At 42.0% G+C, this 18615-nt stretch overlaps 1 protein-coding gene across 2 annotated transcripts in view; it reads left to right on the top strand.

Moving 5' to 3' along the window:
* The window catches only part of STRIP1 (striatin interacting protein 1), a 102251-nt gene extending 84320 nt beyond the window's left edge, over window positions 1–17931 (top strand). For both annotated transcript variants that reach the window (XM_053706788.1, XM_053706787.1), the window contains exons 15-21: window positions 3103–3200; window positions 4016–4142; window positions 4732–4832; window positions 4909–4975; window positions 5061–5165; window positions 15969–16173; window positions 16254–17931. In XM_053706788.1, coding sequence (XP_053562763.1) covers window positions 3103–3200; window positions 4016–4142; window positions 4732–4832; window positions 4909–4975; window positions 5061–5165; window positions 15969–16173; window positions 16254–16501 — 951 coding nt within the window. In that variant the 3' untranslated portion in view covers window positions 16502–17931. The remainder of the gene's footprint in view (window positions 1–3102; window positions 3201–4015; window positions 4143–4731; window positions 4833–4908; window positions 4976–5060; window positions 5166–15968; window positions 16174–16253) is intronic.
* Window positions 17932–18615: the final 684 nt, after the last annotated feature.

Here is an 18615-nt window from a genome sequence, read left to right on the forward strand (position 1 = left end):
TAAGACCAGACCTTCTGTCGCAAGGTCCTTTTTTCCATCAGGATCTCAAATCCTTAAATTTAAAGGTATGGAGATTGAACGCTTGATTCTTGGTCAAAGAGGTTTCTCTGACTCTGTGATTAATACTATGTTACAGGCTCGTAAATCTGTATCTAGAGAGATATATTATAGAGTCTGGAAGACTTATATTTCTTGGTGTCTTTCTCATCATTTTTCTTGGCATTCTTTTAGAATTCCGAGAATTTTACAGTTTCTTCAGGATGGTTTAGATAAAGGTTTGTCCGCAAGTTCTTTGAAAGGACAAATCTCTGCTCTTTCTGTTCTTTTTCACATAAAGATTGCTAATCTTCCTGATTTTCATTGTTTTGTACAAGCTTTGGTTCGTATAAAACCTGTCATTAAGTCAATTTCTCCTCCTTGGAGTTTGAATTTGGTTCTGGGGGCTCTTCAAGCTCCTCCTTTTGAACCCATGCATTCATTGGACATTAAATTACTTTCTTGGAAAGTTTTGTTCCTTTTGGCGATCTCTTCTGCCAGAAGAGTCTCTGAATTATCTGCTCTTTCTTGTGAGTCTCCTTTTCTGATTTTTCATCAGGATAAGGCGGTGTTGCGAACTTCTTTTGAATTTTTACCTAAGGTTGTGAATTCCAACAACATTAGTAGAGAAATTGTGGTTCCCTCATTATGTCCTAATCCTAAGAATTCTAAGGAGAAATTGTTGCATTCTTTGGATGTTGTTAGAGCTTTGAAATATTATGTTGAAGCTACTAAGTCTTTCCGAAAGACTTCTAGTCTATTTGTTATCTTTTCCGGTTCTAGAAAAGGCCAGAAAGCTTCTGCCATTTCTTTGGCATCTTGGTTGAAATCTTTAATTCATCATGCCTATGTCGAGTCGGGTAAAACTCCGCCTCAAAGGATTACAGCTCATTCTACTAGGTCAGTTTCTACTTCCTGGGCGTTTAGGAATGAAGCTTCGGTTGATCAGATTTGCAAAGCAGCAACTTGGTCCTCTTTGCATACTTTTACTAAATTCTACCATTTTGATGTATTTTCTTCTTCTGAAGCAGTTTTTGGTAGAAAAGTACTTCAGGCAGCGGTTTCAGTTTGAATCTTCTGTTTATGTTTTTCATTAAACTTTATTTTGGGTGTGGATTATTTTCAGCAGGAATTGGCTGTCTTTATTTTATCCCTCCCTCTCTAGTGACTCTTGCGTGGAAAGATCCACATCTTGGGTAGTCATTATCCCATACGTCACTAGCTCATGGACTCTTGCTAATTACATGAAAGAAAACATAATTTATGTAAGAACTTACCTGATAAATTCATTTCTTTCATATTAGCAAGAGTCCATGAGGCCCACCCTTTTTTGTGGTGGTTATGATTTTTTTGTATAAAGCACAATTATTCCAATTCCTTATTTTATATGCTTTCGCACTTTTTTCTTATCACCCCACTTCTTGGCTATTCGTTAAACTGATTTGTGGGTGTGGTGAGGGGTGTATTTGTAGGCATTTTGAGGTTTGGGAAACTTTGCCCCTCCTGGTAGGAATGTATATCCCATACGTCACTAGCTCATGGACTCTTGCTAATATGAAAGAAATGAATTTATCAGGTAAGTTCTTACATAAATTATGTTTTTCTTCCAAAAGTTGTTTCCAACAAGAATATTAACCAGGAGATAGTTGTTCCTTCTCTGTGTCCGAATCCAGTTTCAAAGAAGGAACGTTTATTACACAATTTAGATGTTGTTCGTGCTTTAAAGTTCTATTTGAAAGCAACAAAAGATTTTAAACAAACCTCATCTTTGTTTGTCGTTTACTCTGGTAAGAGGAGAGGTCAAAAAGCTACTGCTACCTCTCTCTCTTTCTGGCTGAAAAGCATTATCCGATTGGCTTATGAGACTGCCGGACAGCAGCCTCCTGACCGAATCACAGCTCATTCTACTAGGGCTGTGGCTTCCACATGGGCCTACAAGAACGAGGCTTCTGTTGATTAGATATGTAAGGCAGCGACTTGGTCTTCTCTGCACACTTTTGCCAAATTCTACAAATTTGATACTTATGCTTCTTCGAAGGCTATTTTTGGGAGAAAGGTTTTGCAAGCCGTGGTGCCTTCCATTTAGGTAACCTGATTTGTTCCCTCCCTTCATCCGTGTCCTTAAGCTTTGGTATTGGTTCCCACAAGTAATGGATGACGCCGTGGACCGGACACACCAATGTTGGAGAAAACAGAATTTATGCTTACCTGATAAATTACTTTCTCCAACGGTGTGTCCGGTCCACGGCCCGCCCTGGTTTTCTAATCAGGTTGAAATTTTTTTCTTTATACACTACAGTCACCACGGCACCCTATAGTTTCTCCTTTTTCTCCTAACCGTCGGTCGAATGACTGGGGGGCGGAGCCAGAGGGGGAGCTATATGGACAGCTCTTGCTGTGTGCTCTCCTTGCCTTTCCCAGTAGGGGAGGAGAATATCCCACAAGTAATGGATGACGCCGTGGACCGGACACACCGTTGGAGAAAGTAATTTATCAGGTAAGCATAAATTCTGTTTTCCCATACATTTAATACTCTGCAATAGGTATAACAAGTAATTTGGAACACATTAAGGGGAAAGACATTTTATAGTGCGATGTCCCTTAGAACTTTCTAGTCTGCTATACTTTGCCCAGCACATTTAAAACATTTTTTTAAATATTTTTGTTTGTAGTTCACCAACAAATTCTGCAGCACTATAGAGGGGTAGAATAAATAGACAAGACTGAGGCTGAAGGATTAAAAGGCCAGGTTTCCTAGAGAGCTTAATGGTAGCTTGAGACATATATACTGCCGTGTCTAGCACCTTTCACCGTGGTACAATTTACTGTGCACTTTCCCTGTGGTACTCTCAACCTTGGGCCCCCAGATGTTTTGGAACTACATTTCCCATGATGCTCAGACAGCCTAAAGAGTTTCTCAGCATCATGGGAAATGTAGTTCCAAAACATCTAGGGGCCCAAGGTTGTTCACCCCTACTCTACCTGACACGTTGGATATAGTACTGTGCATCAGGCCCAGGAATTTTATACACTCTTATGTGTTTTTTTTTCTATGTTATCATTCAGATTGCATTGTTGAAGATCCTGCTCGCTGCTGCTCCTACGTCCAAAGCTAAGACCGATTCTATTAACATTCTGGCAGACGTGCTGCCCGAAGAGATGCCGTAAGTAGTGGTAGGGGGCAATGTCTGTTAAAGGGACATGAAACCCCAAAAACTTATTTCAGGATTCATATAGAGCTTGCAATTTTAATCTGTTATCTAATTTGCTTTGTTCTGCTGGTATCCTTTGTTGAGAAGAATACCCAGGTAGGCTTAGGAGCAGCAATGCACTTCTGGGAGCTAACTGCTGATTGGTCACTGCATGTTTATGCCTCTTGTCATTGGTTCACCCAATATCTTCAGCTAGCTTCCTGTAGTGCAATGCCGCCCTTTCAACAAAGAATACCAAAAGAATAAAGCAAATTGATGTACATTTGAAAGTTGTTTAAAATGATATGCTCTATCTGATACATGAAAGAGAAAAATTTTGGGTTTCATATCCCTTTAAGCACGACAATGTTTGTCGAGTTAATTTGTTAAAGGGACATGCAACCCCTTTTTTTATGATTCAGATGGAGCATACAATTTTAAACAACCTTTCAAATTTTTTCTATCTAAATAGCTTTGTTCTTTTGGAATCTTTTGTTGAGAAGCATACCTAGGTAGGCTCAGGAGCAGCAATGCACTACTGGGTCTTGTTGATTGGTTGTTGCACATATATGCCTTTTGTCACTGGCTCACTAGATGTGCTCAGCTAGCTCCAAGATAATAGAAGTATACTGGGAAGTTGTTTAAAACTGTGTGCTCTCTCTATATCATGAAAGAAAAATTTTTGGTTTCATGACCCTTTTAAATTCGGTTTTTATTGTACTTGCTTTCTGCATCTATCACTTATTCTGTTATACCTTTAAACTGTTTTGTAATTGTATTTACTGTAGCACCACCGTTCTGCAGAGCATGAAACTTGGAGTAGATGTGAATCGTCATAAGGAGATTATTGTTAAGGCTATTTCTGCAGTACTTCTGCTTCTGTTGAAACACTTCAAGCTTAATCATATCTATCAGGTTTGTTTATCTTTGAAGATTGCTCTGTGTCTGTCCCTATACTGATTTATACTTTAGTAATAAACCCACGTTAATCCAAAAATAAAAGAGCATGAAACACTATTACATTGTACTATAAAAATTTTAAGTACATTTAGTAACACACTTTTATTGTTTAGTTTGTCCCCTTTTCTAGAAATTTTGTTAAAAAAAATGTAATATAAACGTGGTGTTTTCCCATTTTGAGAATTGGAAGTGCACATCACTCATTTCAAGCCTAACCCTGGTACATATCTGGACATAAGTGATAAAATAACCCAGATTTGCTTCTCCAAATAAGGCAACAGGTGGGGGGAGTTTGCCCTTTAAAAAAAACAAATGCAGCAAAAAAGAAGTTAATGTATTTAAAAAGTTTAAATGCTTGACTTGGCTTATTCATTTATTACAAGACTTGAGTTCTATGTTCCTTTAATCATACAAAGCAGTTGTCAACGTTCAGTGATTTTTTTTTATTAATTCAGCCCCTATTCGATTTATTTTAATGTTTAGATTTTCACGATATCTTGGACGTTGTTTCTATTGATTTTTTTTTTTTTTTACTGCTTTGCAGATGGAATACATGGCCCAGCACCTGGTCTTCGCAAACTGTATTCCTTTAATCTTAAAATTCTTTAATCAAAATATCATGTCCTACATCACAGCCAAAAACAGGTAAGAGAGGGTTACATGGAATCAAACAGAATAGTGCTTTGCAATGCATTGGTTAACATTTTCACTTCTACTGTAGTATTTCAGTCCTGGATTATCCATACTGCGTGGTCCATGATCTACCAGAGCTCACTGCAGAGAGCCTGGTAAGTGGATTTCTCTTTACAAAAATCTTTGTTTCATACACTCCCTTTTCTAATCCACTTGCAATCTGCTTCTGTCAAATTGCAGGAAGCAGGGGATAACAATAGATTTTGCTGGAGAAATTTGTATTCCTGTATAAATCTACTGCGCATCCTAAACAAGCTGACAAAATGGAAGCACTCCAGGACAATGGTTAGTATACATCATTATAAAAATATTTCCAATTAAAAATGATACTTTGGAATGATTGCTTTACAGTAATGTTTATTTTTATTATAATTAAAGGGACAGTGTAGAGTAAAATTGGTTTTCAATTACTTGTAATACCAGCTTTCTAATTTACTCATATTATCAATTTTTCTTCATTCTCTTGCTATCTTTATTTTAAAAGCAGGAATGTAAATCATAGCAGCCAGCCCATTTTAGTTTCAGCACCATGGATAGGGCTTGCTTATTGGAGGCTGACTTTTAGGTTTAATTTCCCTTTAAAGGCTAAATGACCAACCCTGTAGCCTGTACGGCACTAGTTGTTATGGGGTTAAGAACGGAAATGTTCAGTATAGGTGGGGATATAACAGCCAAAATCAGTTATTTGTAAACAATGTAATACACTCCAGTAGGTAAAATAGATAATGGAGAATACATTAGATGGTAGAAAATATTTGAGTACATTGTTCCTTTTAATTATTAGATTATGTTTAGTGAATAAATTATTATATTATGTTTATAGACTGCCATTCCTTCCTCCTTCCCTCTCTTTCATGTCCCCTCCTTTCCCTCTCAACTTTCTTTGCGTCCTTCCTTCCCTTTCTCCTTTCTGTCCTTCCTTCCCTTTCTCCTTTCTCCAACATTGTTGTGTCCGGTCCACGGCGTCATCCATAACTTGTGGGAATATTCTCTTCCCCAACAGGAAATGGCAAAGAGCACAGCAAAAGCTGTCCATATAGTCCCTCCTAGGCTCCGCCCACCCCAGTCATTCTCTTTGCCGCTGAACAAGCAGCATCTCCACGGAGATGGTGAAGAGTATGTGGTGTTTAGTTGTAGTTTTTTATTCTACTATCAAGAGTTTGTTATTTTAAAATAGTGCTGGTATGTACTATTTACTCTGAAACAGAAAAGGATGAAGAGTTCTGTTTGTGAGAGGAGTATGATTTTAGCAGCAGTAACTAAAATCGTTTGCTGTTCCCACATAGGACTGTTGAGATGAGATAACTTCAGTTGGGGGGAACAGTTGGCAGACTTTTCTGCTTAAGGTATGACTAGCCATATTTCTAACAAGACTGTGTAATGCTGGAAGGCTGTCATTTTCCCCTCATGGGGACCGGTAAGCCATTTTCTTAGTCTCAAACAGAATAAAGGGCTTAATATGGGCTATAAAACTGGTAGACACTTTTATGGGCAAGATCGATTGCTTTATTTGGGCATTTTATACAGTTTGATGTTGAAATTCACACTTTATAACTTTGGGGAACGTTTTTTTTTTTACGTCAGGCACTGGTTTAGACACCTTCCCAGTCAGGAAGGGCCTTCTCTGTAGTAGGCAGAGCCTCATTTTTGCGCCATTACTGCGCAGTTACTTTTGAGAGCAGTACATGCAGCTGCATGTGTGTGGGTCTGGAAGTAGTTGAAAAGGTTCCTAGAAGGCTTCATTTGGTATCGTATACCCCCCTGGGTTTGGTAAAGTCGCAGCAAAGGCTGGAGCTGGGACTGTAGAGGGGTTAAAACTGTAAACGGCTCCGGTTTCCTCATTTTAAGGGTTAAAGGTCTGAAATTTGGGGTGCAATGCTTTTAAGACACTGTGGTGAAAATTTGGTTAAAATTGAACAATTCCTTCATAGTTTTTCACATATTCAGTAAAAAGTGTGCCCTGTTTAAAATTTAAAGAGACAGTAACGGTTTTGTTTTAAAACGGTTTTTGTACTTTATTGACAAGTTTAAGCCTGTTTAACATGTCTGTGCCTTTAGATAGACTATGTTCTGTATGTATGGAAGCCAATGTGTCTCCCCTTCAAATATGTGTGATAATTGTGCCATAGCGTCCAAACAAAGTAAGGACAGTACTGCCACAGATAGTAAAGTTGCCCAAGATGATTCATCAGATGAAGGGAGTAGACATAGTTCTACATCATCTCCTTCTGTGTCTACACCAGTTTTGCCCACGCAGGAGACCCCTAGTACTTCTAGCGCGCCAATGCTTGTTACTATGCAACAATTGACGGCAGTAATGGATAACTCCATAGCAAATATTTTATCCAAAATGCCTGCATTTCAGAGAAGGCGCGATTGCTCTGTTTTAAACACTGTAGAGCAGGAGGGCGCTGATGATAATTGCTCTGTCATACCCTCACACCAATCTGAAGTGGCCATGAGGGAGGTTTTGTCAGATGGGGAAATTTCTGATTCAGGTAGAATTTCTCAACAGGCAGAACCTGATGTTGTGACATTTAAATTTAAATTAGAGCATCTCCGCGCACTGCTTAAGGAGGTGCTATCTATGATTGTGACAACCTGGTCATTCCAGAAAAATTGTGCAAGATGGACAAGTTCCTAGAGGTTCCGGTGCACCCCAACGCTTTTCCAATACCCAAGCGGGTGGCGGACATAGTGAATAAGGAGTGGGAGAAGCCCGGCATACCTTTTGTCCCCCCTCCTATATTTAAGAAATTATTTCCTATGGTCGACCCCAGAAAGGACTTATGGCAGACAGTCCCTAAGGTCGAGGGGGCAGTTTCTACACTAGCCAAGCGCACTACTATTCCTATTGAGGATAATTGTGCTTTCAAAGATCCTATGGATAAAAAATTGGAGGGTTTGCTTAAAAAGATTTTTGTACAGCAAGGTTACCTCCTGCAACCTATTTCGTGCATTATTCCTGTCACTACAGCAGCGTGGTTCTGGTTCGAGGAACTAGAAAAGTCGCTCAGTAGAGAAACTCCGTATGAGGAGGTTATGGACAGAATTCACGCACTTAAGTTAGCTAATTCCTTTATTTTAGATGCCGCTTTGCAGTTAGCTAGATTAGCGGCGAAAAATTCAGGGTTTGCAATTGTGGCGCGCAGAGCGCTCTGGCTAAAGTCTTGGTCAGCGGATGTATCTTCCAAGACAAAATTGCTTAATATCCCTTTCAAGGGTAAAACCCTTTTTGGGCCAGAATTGAAAGAGATTATCTCAGACAGGCCAAGAATAAGTCTAATTTTCGTTCCTTTCGCAATTTGAGGAACGGACCGGCCTCCAATTCTGCAGCCTCTAGACAAGAGGGTAATGCTTCGCAAACCAAACCAGCTTGGAAACCGATGCAAGGCTGGAACAAGGGTAAGCAGGCCAAGAAGCCTGCTGCTGCTACCAAAACAGCATGAAGGAGTAGCCCCCGATCCGGGACCGGATCTGGTAGGGGGCAGACTCTCTCTCTTCGCTCAGGCTTGGGCAAGAGATGTTCAGGATCCCTGGGCACTAGAAATAGTTTCTCAGGGTTATCTTCTGGAATTCAAGGAACTACCCCCAAGGGGAAGGTTCCACATGTCTCACTTGTCTTCAAACCAAATAAAGATTAAAAATTAAATGGGAGTGATACACCCAGTTCCAACTGTGGAACAAGGACTGGGGTTTTACTCAAATCTGTTTGTAGTTCCCAAAAAAGAGGGAACCTTCAGACCAATTCTGGATTTAAAGATTCTAAACAAATTTCTCAGAGTGCCATCGTTCAAAATGGAAACTATTCGAACGATTTTACCTACAATCCAGGAGGGTCAATTTATGACTACCGTGGATCTAAAGGATGCGTATCTACATATTCCTATCCACAAAGATCATCATCAGTTCCTAAGGTTCGCCTTTCTGGACAAACATTACCAGTTTGTGGCTCTCCCATTCGGGCTAGCCACTGCTCCAAGGATTTTCACAAAGGTACTCGGGTCCCTTCTAGCGGTTCTAAGACCAAGGGGCATTGCAGTGGCACCTTACTTGGACGACATTCTGATACAAGCGTCGTCAATGGACATAGTTCCTTTTGCGCAAATTCATCTAAGACCATTACAACTGTGCATGCTGAAGCAGTGGAATGGGGACTATACAGACTTGTCTCCAGTGATTCAAGTAGATCAGAAGACCAGAGACTCACTCCGTTGGTGGCTAACCCAGGATCACCTGTCCCAGGGAATGAGCTTCCGCAGACCAGAGTGGGTCATCGTCACGACCGACGCCAGTCTAGTGGGCTGGGGCGCGGTCTGGGACTCCCTGAAAGCTCAGGGTCTATGGTCTGGGGAAGAGTCTCTTCTCCCGATAAGCATTCTGGAATTGAGAGCGATATTCAATACTCTCAGGGCTTGGCCTCAACTAGCAAAGGCCAGATTCATAAGATTCCAATCAGACAACATGACGACTGTTGCTTACATCAACCATCAGGGGGGAACAAGGAGTTCCCTGGCGATGAGAGAAGTGACCAAAATCATAAAATGGGCGGAGGATCACTCCTGCCACCTATCTGCGATCCACATCCCAGGAGTGGAAAACTGGGAGGCGGATTATCTGAGTCGTCAGACATTCCATCCGGGGGAGTGGGAACTCCACCCGGAGATATTTGCCCAATTGACCCAATTATGGGGCATTCCAGACATGGATCTGATGGCGTCTCGTCAGAACTTCAAGGTTCCTTGCTACGGGTCCAGATCCAGGGATCCCAAGGCGACTCTAGTGGATGCATTAATAGCGCCTTGGGCCTTCAACCTAGCTTATGCGTTTCCTCTGATTCCCAGGCTGGTAGCCAGGATCAAACAGGAGAGGGCCTCAGTGATTTTGATAGCTCCTGCGTGGCCACGCAGGACTTGGTATGCAGACCTGGTGAATATGTAATCGGCTCCACCATGGAAACTACCTTTGAGACAGGATCTTCTAGTACAGGGTCCATTCGAACATCCAAATCTAGTTTCTCTCCAGCTGACGGCTTGGAAATTGAACGCTTGATTTTATCTAAGCGTGGGTTTTCGGATTCTGTGATAAATACTCTGGTACAAGCCAGAAAACCTGTAACTAGAAAGATTTACCATAAAATATGGAAAAGATATATCTGTTGGTGTGAATCCAAGGGATTCTCATGGAGTAAGATTAAAATTCCTAGGATCCTTTCCTTTCTCCAAGAAGGTTTGGATAAGGGATTATCAGCGAGTTCTAAAAGGACAGATTTCTGCTTTATCTGTCTTGTTACACAAAAGACTGGCAGCTGTGCCAGATGTTCAAGCTTTTGTTCAGGCTTTGGTCAGGATCAAGCCTGTTTACAGACCTTTGACTCCTCCCTGGAGTCTGAATTTAGTTCTTTCAGTTCTTCAAGGGGTTCCGTTTGAACCTCTACATTCCATAGATATCAAGATGTTATCTTGGAAAGTTCTGTTTTTGGTTGCTATTTCTTCTGCTAGAAGAGTTTCTGAGTTATCTGCTCTGCAGTGTAATCCACCCTATCTGGTGTTCCATTCAGATAAGGTTGTTTTGCGTACTAAACCTGGTTTCCTTCCAAAGGTTGTTTCCAACAAGAATATTAACCAGGAAATAGTTGTGCCTTCTTTGTGTCCGAATCCAGTTTCAAAGAAGGAACGTTTGTTACATAATTTAGATGTAGTACGTGCTTTAAAGTTCTATTTAGAACGTCTTCTCTGTTTGTCGTTTATTCTGGCAAGAGGAGAGGTCAAAAAGCTACTGCTACCTCTCTTTCCTTTTGGCTGAAAAGCATCATCCGATTGGCTTACGAGACTGCCGGACGGCAGCCTCCCGAACGAATCACAGCTCACTCTACTAGGGCTGTGGCTTCCACATGGGCCTTCAAGAACGAGGCTTCTGTTGATCAGATATGTAAGGCAGCGACTTGGTCTTCCCTGCACACTTTTGCCAAATTCTACAAATTTTATACTTTTGCTTCTTCGGAGGCTATTTTTGGGAGAGAGGTTTTGCAAGCCGTGGTGCCTTCTGTTTAGGTAACCTGATTGGCTCCCTCCCTTCATCCGTGTCCTAAAGCTTTGGTATTGGTTCCCACAAGTTATGAATGACGCCGTGGACCGGACACACCAATGTTGGAGAAAACAGAATTTATGCTTACCTGATAAATTACTTTCTCCAACGGTGTGTCCGGTCCACGGCCCGCCCTGGTTTTTTAATCAGGTTTGATAAATTTCTTTCTTTAACTACAGTCACCACGGCACCCTATGGTTTCTCCTTTTTTTCTCCTGTCCGTCGGTCGAATGACTGGGGTGGGCGGAGCCTAGGAGGGACTATATGGACAGCTTTTGCTGTGCTCTTTGCCATTTCCTGTTGTGGAAGAGAATATTCCCATAAGTTATGGATGACGCCGTGGACCGGACACACCGTTCGAGAAAGTAATTTATCAGGTAAGCATAAATTCTGTTTTCTGTCCTTCCTTCCCTTTCTCCTTTCTGTCCTTCCTTCCATTTCTCCTTTCTGTCTTTCCTTCCATTTCTCCTTCCTGTCCTTCCTTCCATTTCTCCTTCCTGTCCTTCCTTCCATTTCTCCTTCCTGTCCTTCCTTCCATTTCTCCTTCCTGTCCTTCCTTCCATTTCTCCTTCCTGTCCTTCCTTCCTTCCCTTTCTCCTTCCTGTCCTTCCTTCCCTTTCTCCTTTCTGTCCTTCCTTCCATTTCTCCTTTCTGTTCTTCCTTCCATTTCTCCTTCCTGTCCTTCCTTCCATTTCTCCTTCCTGTCCTTCCTTCCATTTCTCCTTCCTGTCCTTCCTTCCATTTCTCCTTCCTGTCCTTCCTTCCATTTCTCCTTCCTGTCCTTCCTTCCATTTCTCCTTTCTTTCCTTCCTTCCCTTTCTCCTTTCTGTCCTTCCTTCCCTTTCTCCTTTCTGTCCTTTCTTCCCTTTCTCCTTTCTGTCCTTCCTTCCCTTTCTCCTTTATGTCCTTCCTTCCATTTCTCCTTTCTGTCCTTCCTTCCATTTCTCCTTCCTGTCCTTCCTTCCATTTCTCCTTCCTGTCCTTCCTTCCTTCCCTTTCTCCTTCCTGTCCTTCATTCCCTTTCTCCTTCCTGTCCTTCATTCCCTTTCTCCTTCCTGTCCTTCATTCCCTTTCTCCTTTCTGTCCTTCATTCCCTTTCTCCTTTCTGTCCTTCCTTCCCTTTCTCCTTTCTGTCCTTCCTTCCCTTTCTCCTTTCTGTCCTTCCTTCCCTTTCTTCTTTCTGTCCTTCCTTCCTTCCCTTTCTCCTTTCTGTCCTTCCTTCCTTCCCTTTCTCCTTTCCTTCCTTCCTTCCCTTTGTCCTTTCTTTCCTTCCTTCCCTTTGTCCTTCCTTCCCTTTGTCCTTCCCTTTCTCCTTTATGTCCTTCCTTCCCTTTCTCCTTTCTGTCCTTCCTTCCCTTTCTCCTTTCTGTCCTTCCTTCCTTCCCTTTCTCCTTTCTGTCCTTCCTTCCCTTTCTCCTTTCTGTCCTTCCTTCCCTTTCTCCTTCCTGTCCTTCCTTCCCTTTCTCCTTCCTGTCCTTCCTTCCTTCCCTTTCTCCTTCCTGTCCTTCCTTCCCTTTCTCCTTCCTGTCCTTCCTTCCCTTTCTCCTTTCTGTCCTTCCCTTTCTCCTTTCTGTCCTTCCCTTTCTCCTTTCTGTCCTTCCTTCCCTTTCTCCTTTCTGTCCTTCCCTTTCTCCTTTCTGTCCTTCCTTCCCTTTGTCCTTCCTGTACTTCCTTCCCTTTGTCCTTCCTGTCCTTCCTTCCCTTTGTCCTTCCTGTCCTTCCTTCCCTTTGTCCTTCCTGTCCGTCCTTTCCTTTCTCCTTTCTGTCCTTCCCTTTCTCCCCTTCCCTTTCTCCTTTCTGTCCTTCCTTCCCTTTCTCGTCCTTCCTTCCCTTTCTCGTCCTTCCTTCCCTTTCTCGTCCTTCCTTCCCTTTCTCGTCCTTCCTTCCCTTTCTCGTCCTTCCTTCCCTTTCTCGTCCATCCTTCCCTTTCTCGTCCTTCCTTCCCTTTCTCGTCCATCCTTCCCTTTCTCGTCCTTCCTTCCCTTTCTCGTCCTTCCTTCCCTTTCTCGTCCTTCCTTCCCTTTCTCGTCCTTCCTTCCCTTTCTCGTCCTTCCTTCCCTTTCTCGTCCTTCCTTCCCTTTCTCGTCCTTCCTTCCCTTTCTCGTCCTTCCTTCCCTTTCTCGTCCTTCCTTCCCTTTCTTGTCCTTCCTTCCCTTTCTCCTTTCTGTCCGTCCTTCCTTCCCTTTCTCCTTTCTGTCCTTCCTTCCTTCCCTTTCTCCTTTCTGTGCTTCCTTCCCTTTCTCCTTTCTGTGCTTCCTTCCCTTTCTCCTTTCTGTGCTTCCTTCCCTTTCTCCTTTCTGTCCTTCCTTCCCTTTCTCCTTTCTGTCCTTCCTTCCCTTTCTCCTTTCTGTCCTTCCTTCCCTTTCTCCTTTCTGTCCTTCCTTCCCTTTCTCCTTTCTGTGCTTCCTTCCCTTTCTCCTTTCTGTGCTTCCTTCCCTTTCTCCTTTCTGTCCTTCCTTCCCTTTCTCCTTTCTGTCCTTCCTTCCCTTTCTCCTTTCTGTCCTTCCTTCCCTTTCTCCTTTCTGTCCTTCCTTCCCTTTCTCCTTTCTGTCCTTCCTTCCCTTTCTCCTTTCTGTCCTTCCTTCCTTTCCTTTCTCCTTTCTGTCCTTCCTTTCCTTTCTCCTTTCTGTCCTTCCTTTCCTTTCTCCTTTCTGTCCTTCCTTTCCTTTCTCCTTTCTGTCCTTCCTTCCCTTTCTCGTCCTTCCTTCCCTTTCTCGTCCTTCCTTCCCTTTCTCGTCCTTCCTTCCCTTTCTCGTCCTTCCTTCCCTTTCTCCTTTCTGTCCTTCCTTCCCTTTCTCCTTTCTGTCCTTCCTTCCCTTTGTCCTTCCCTTTCTCCTTTATGTCCTTCCTTCCATTTCTTCTTTCTGTCCTTCCTTCCCTTTCTCCTTTCTGTCCTTCCTTCCCTTTCTCCTTTCTGTCCTTCTTTCCCTTTCTCCTGTCTGTCTTTCCTTCCCTTTCTCCTTTCTGTCCTTCTTTCCTGTCCTTCCTTCCCTTTCTCCTTTATGTCCTTCCTTCCCTTTCTCCTTCCATTTCTCCTTTATGTCCTTCCTTCCCTTTCTCCTTCCATTTCTCCTTCCTGTCCTTCCTTGCCTTTGTCCTTCCTGTCCTTCCTTGCCTTTGTCCTTCCTGTCCTTCCTTGCCTTTGTCCTTCCTGTCCTTCCTTGCCTTTGTCCTTCCTGTCCTTCCTTGCCTTTGTCCTTCCTGTCCTTCCTTCCCTTTGTCCTTCCTGTCCTTCCTTCCCTTTGTCCTTCCTGTCCTTCCTTCCCTTTGTCCTTCCTGTCCTTCCTTCCCTTTGTCCTTCCTGTCCTTCCTTCCCTTTGTCCTTCCTGTCCTTCCTTCCCTTTGTCCTTTCTGTCCGTCCTTACTTCCCTTTCTGTCCTTCCTTCCCTTTCTCCTTTCTGTCCTTCCTTCCTTCCCTTTCTCCTTTCTGTCCTTCCTTCCTTCCCTTTCTCCTTTCTGTCCTTCCTTCCTTTCCTTTCTCCTTTCTATCCTTCCTTCCTTTCCTTTCTCCTTTCTGTCCTTCCTTCCCTTTCTCCTTTCTCGTCCTTCCTTCCCTTTCTCGTCCTTCCTTCCCTTTCTCCTTTCTGTCCGTCCTTCCTTCCCTTTCTCCTTTCTGTCCTTCCTTCCTTCCCTTTCTGCTTTCTGTCCTTCCTTCCTTCCCTTTCTCCTTTCTGTCCTTCCTTCCCTTTGTCCTTCCCTTTCTCCTTTATGTCCTTCCTTTCCTTTCTCCTTCCCTTTCTCCTTCCTGTCCTTCCTTACCTTTCTCCTTTCTGTCCTTCCTTCCTTCCCTTTCTCCTGTCTGTCCATCCTTCCCTTTCTCCTTTCTGTCCTTCCTTCCCTTTCTCCTTTCTGTCCTTCCTTCATGTCCTTCCTTCCTTCCCTTTCTCCTTTCTGTCCTTCCTTTCTCCTTTCTGTCCTTCCTTCCCTTTCTCCTTTCTGTCCTTCCTTCCCTTTCTCCTTTCTGTCCTTCCTTCCTTCCTTCCCTTTCTCCTTTCTGTCCTTCCTTCCCTTTCTCCTTTCTGTCCTTCCTTCCCTTTCTCCTTTCTGTCCTTCCTTCCCTTTCTCCTTTCTGTCCTTCCTTCATGTCCTTCCTTCCCTTTCTCCTATCTGTCCTTCCTTCCCTTTGTCCTTTCTGTCCTTCCTTCCTTTCCTTTCTCCTTTCTGTCCTTTCTTTCCTGTCTCCTCCTTGTCCTTCCTTCCCTTCCTGTCCTTCCTTCCCTTCCTGTCCTTCCTTCCCTTTGTCCTTCCTGTCCTTCCTTCCCTCTGTCCTTCCTTCCCTTTCTCACCTTTTTCCATCATGTCATTGCTTCAATCCCTTCTTGCCCGCCCTTCCATCCTTCCCTCCATTGTGTTCCTTATCCTCCTAACACCTCTTCCCTCCCTTCCCATTCCTCCTCCTCTTAAGAGCAGGACTAGACGCATAGGACCAGATTTATCAAAGTCAGGAGTGTACATCTTTTGTCCCTGTCCATCTGGCATCGCTTCCCCGTATTTAACATTGCACACTACGGCTAGTGTGCAATGCTGCCCCCTGCTCGCACACGAGCATGGGCTGTCAATCTCTCCGTTCAAAAAAGTATGGGGGGATTGCGATACACCACATAACAGATGGCAAAGTAGGTTAATGGTGGGCCGGATGACCGCTGATTCTTAACTCTCGGCTGCAAGTTCATTCATTTGAGCCTGCAGCTGGATCATTGATAAATCTGGCCCATAGTGTGCACAAAAAAGAGAAAATATTCCTCATGCTACATTAAGCAATATCTTTTGAAGAGGGTATAAACTTTTCTGCTAACGAGAACAATATTTGCATCATATATTCTTTCAAAACTAAATATTTTAACCATTTTACTGGTATATGGTCAACTATCTAACTAACAGGAACAAACAATGTTTTAATATGATTTACCCCTGGTCTGCTACTTTGATAGGAATTTTATATAAGGTTCTATCAAAGAATGCTCATATTGGACACATCTTGCAATCGTTTATTTTTAACAGATGCTTGTGGTTTTCAAGTCTGCTCCTATCCTGAAACGAGCTTTAAAAGTTAAACAAGCAATGATGCAGCTGTATGTATTGAAACTGCTCAAAGTCCAGACCAAGTACTTGGGCCGACAGTGGAGAAAGAGCAACATGAAAACAATGTCAGCAATTTACCAGAAAGTTCGTCATCGTCTGAATGATGACTGGGCCTATGGAAATGGTAAGAAAAGTGTAATTGTAAGGAAGAAAGTTATGTTGAAGTTGCAAATATATTAGATGCACTTTTTTTCTCTGTCTTAGATCTTGATGCCCGGCCTTGGGATTTCCAGGCAGAGGAATGTGCCCTGAGAGCCAACATTGAACGTTTCAACTCTCGGCGCTATGACCGGACACACAAGAACCCAGATTTCCTCCCTGTAGACAACTGTCTCCAAAGTGTCCTTGGGCAGCGCGTGGAGCTGCCAGAGGACTTTCAGATGAACTATGACCTCTGGCTGGAGAGAGAGGTGTTTTCTAAACCTATATCATGGGAGGAACTGCTGCAGTAATTTGTAATGAAGTGGTTAATTGTTCGCAGCCCCCAAGTCTCTAAACACTACTTTCTGTTCTACAATGGTCTTGAGGGGAATTTGCAGATTTGTTTACTGCTTCTATGATCGAGTTCTTTTCCAGCTCTGTGTTAAATATAAAACTATGTAAAACCTCTGGACACTCCTTTTCACAGTTTAATGTGAAAGCACAATGTAGTGGCTGACCGAGCCTATATCAAATATTGCTGACACCCAGCTCAATATGTCACATTCCTCCTATTTATCTAACAAGAACCCAGCTATTTAAAGTGTATTTGTAAAATTAGAATGTGTTTAAAACAAGCGAGTGAGTTGCGAGACAATGAATATACCAATTTATCAGGTTTTACCCTATTATATGAATTTTATCTTTGTTTCTTGTGTCCTTTCTGCCGATTTTTTTTTTTTTTGTTCTGTTTTTTTTGTTTGTTTTTTAAGATGGATTGAATGATTGTAATTAATTTGTCAGAGCAATTGCTCAGTGAGACTGAAAGCTGTCAGATAATCTGAGATTATTTGGTTTTACTTGAATACATTTATCTGTACTCGTTGCGAGTTGGTTCATAGAGTTCCAGCAGTAATATAACCCTGTGTCATTTAAATATACTGTGTGTAAATTGAATACTGACTGGAATAAGCCCCCTCTACATGAAATGATTTAAACAATCACATCTTTAGATTTTCTGGGCATTTACATGTGGTTTTTCAATTAACTTTAAACTACACTATTTTACATTCTTATCCATAATTGTTTTTTGGGCGAAACTACACTATTTTACATTCTTATCCATAATTATTTTTTGGGCGAAAATTGGTTTTATGTCTAGGGAGCTGAGAACCACTTATTTTTTAATATCTACAAACATATTTATTAAGAAGAGTTAATATTTGGAAAACAGAACCTAAAAAAACACATTCACAAATCCACCAGGGATGCTAAATTGAGAGAAACATGTTTTTTAGAGCTGAATTACTGGTGAGGATTTTTAAATGCATTAGATACATTTTTTCATTCCATTCGTTATTCCTTAATATATTATTGCGATCATGTGTTTTTAAGAAATACAATAGCAAGTTCTTGCAGGATAAAGCTGCTTTATGAAATATAATTAAGGGCCTCTGTACCAGTCAGTATTAGTTTCTGCAGAAAACAAGGCCAGTTAAAGATGTGGCTATGGACTTGTAGACTTCCAAATGAAAGCATGTTAATACATTTAAACAGGGGTAAAAAGGTTCTTGCCTGGTTAAGTAAAGATGAAGCCAGCATAGGACATGACCCTATTCCAAAAGTATGTGTGTGTGAGATCTGTAGTAAATGGAGGTGAAAAGATACAACAATGCGCATCAGTTGATAAATATTATTTTATTTTGTGTAATTGCAATATTTTATAATAAATATATAAAAAGCCTGTTTTATTCATTTATTTGTAAACCTTTCTGTGTTTCCATATGTATAAAAAACACACTACAAGTTCTTGACAAAAACTCAAAACAAAAGTACTTATTTGTATCTGCTCAATGTTTCCAGAGAAACAAAATAAACAAATATTACTGCTCGGAAAATCTTGTTCTCTGGGAAGCTCGCCAGCTCTGTGACACGCATTCTTAAACTTGCCCCTTCAAATTTCATGTTATGGTAGACAGCCTTTTATCCCATAAGAGCTGATAGTATACTAGGGCTCAACATGAATTAAGGCTATAGCAATTTGTGTTTTGGGTTTATATATTTCCAAATCCAGATTGTAGTGTGTTGTACTTTCACAAGAATAAATGCAGCCCCGGAAACAGCTGAACGGCAGAAGAGGCCACTGGCTTCCAAATGTGGATGCTAACGAAGCATCCGAATGCCCAAGTCTAATATTTCTTTCATGTAATTGGCAAGAGTCCATGAGCTAGTGACATATGGGATATACAATCCTACCAGGAGGGGCAAAGTTTCCCAAACCTCAAAATGCCTATAAATACACCCCTCACCACACCCACAATTCAGTTTTACAAACTTTGCCTCCTATGGAGGTGGTGAAGTAAGTTTGTGCTAAGATTTCTACGTTGATATGCGCTTCTCAGCATTGTTGAAGCCCGTTTCCTCTCAG

Source organism: Bombina bombina, chromosome 3 (genome assembly GCF_027579735.1).
Source record: "Bombina bombina isolate aBomBom1 chromosome 3, aBomBom1.pri, whole genome shotgun sequence".
In the NCBI taxonomy this organism is placed as follows: Eukaryota; Metazoa; Chordata; class Amphibia; order Anura; family Bombinatoridae; genus Bombina; species Bombina bombina.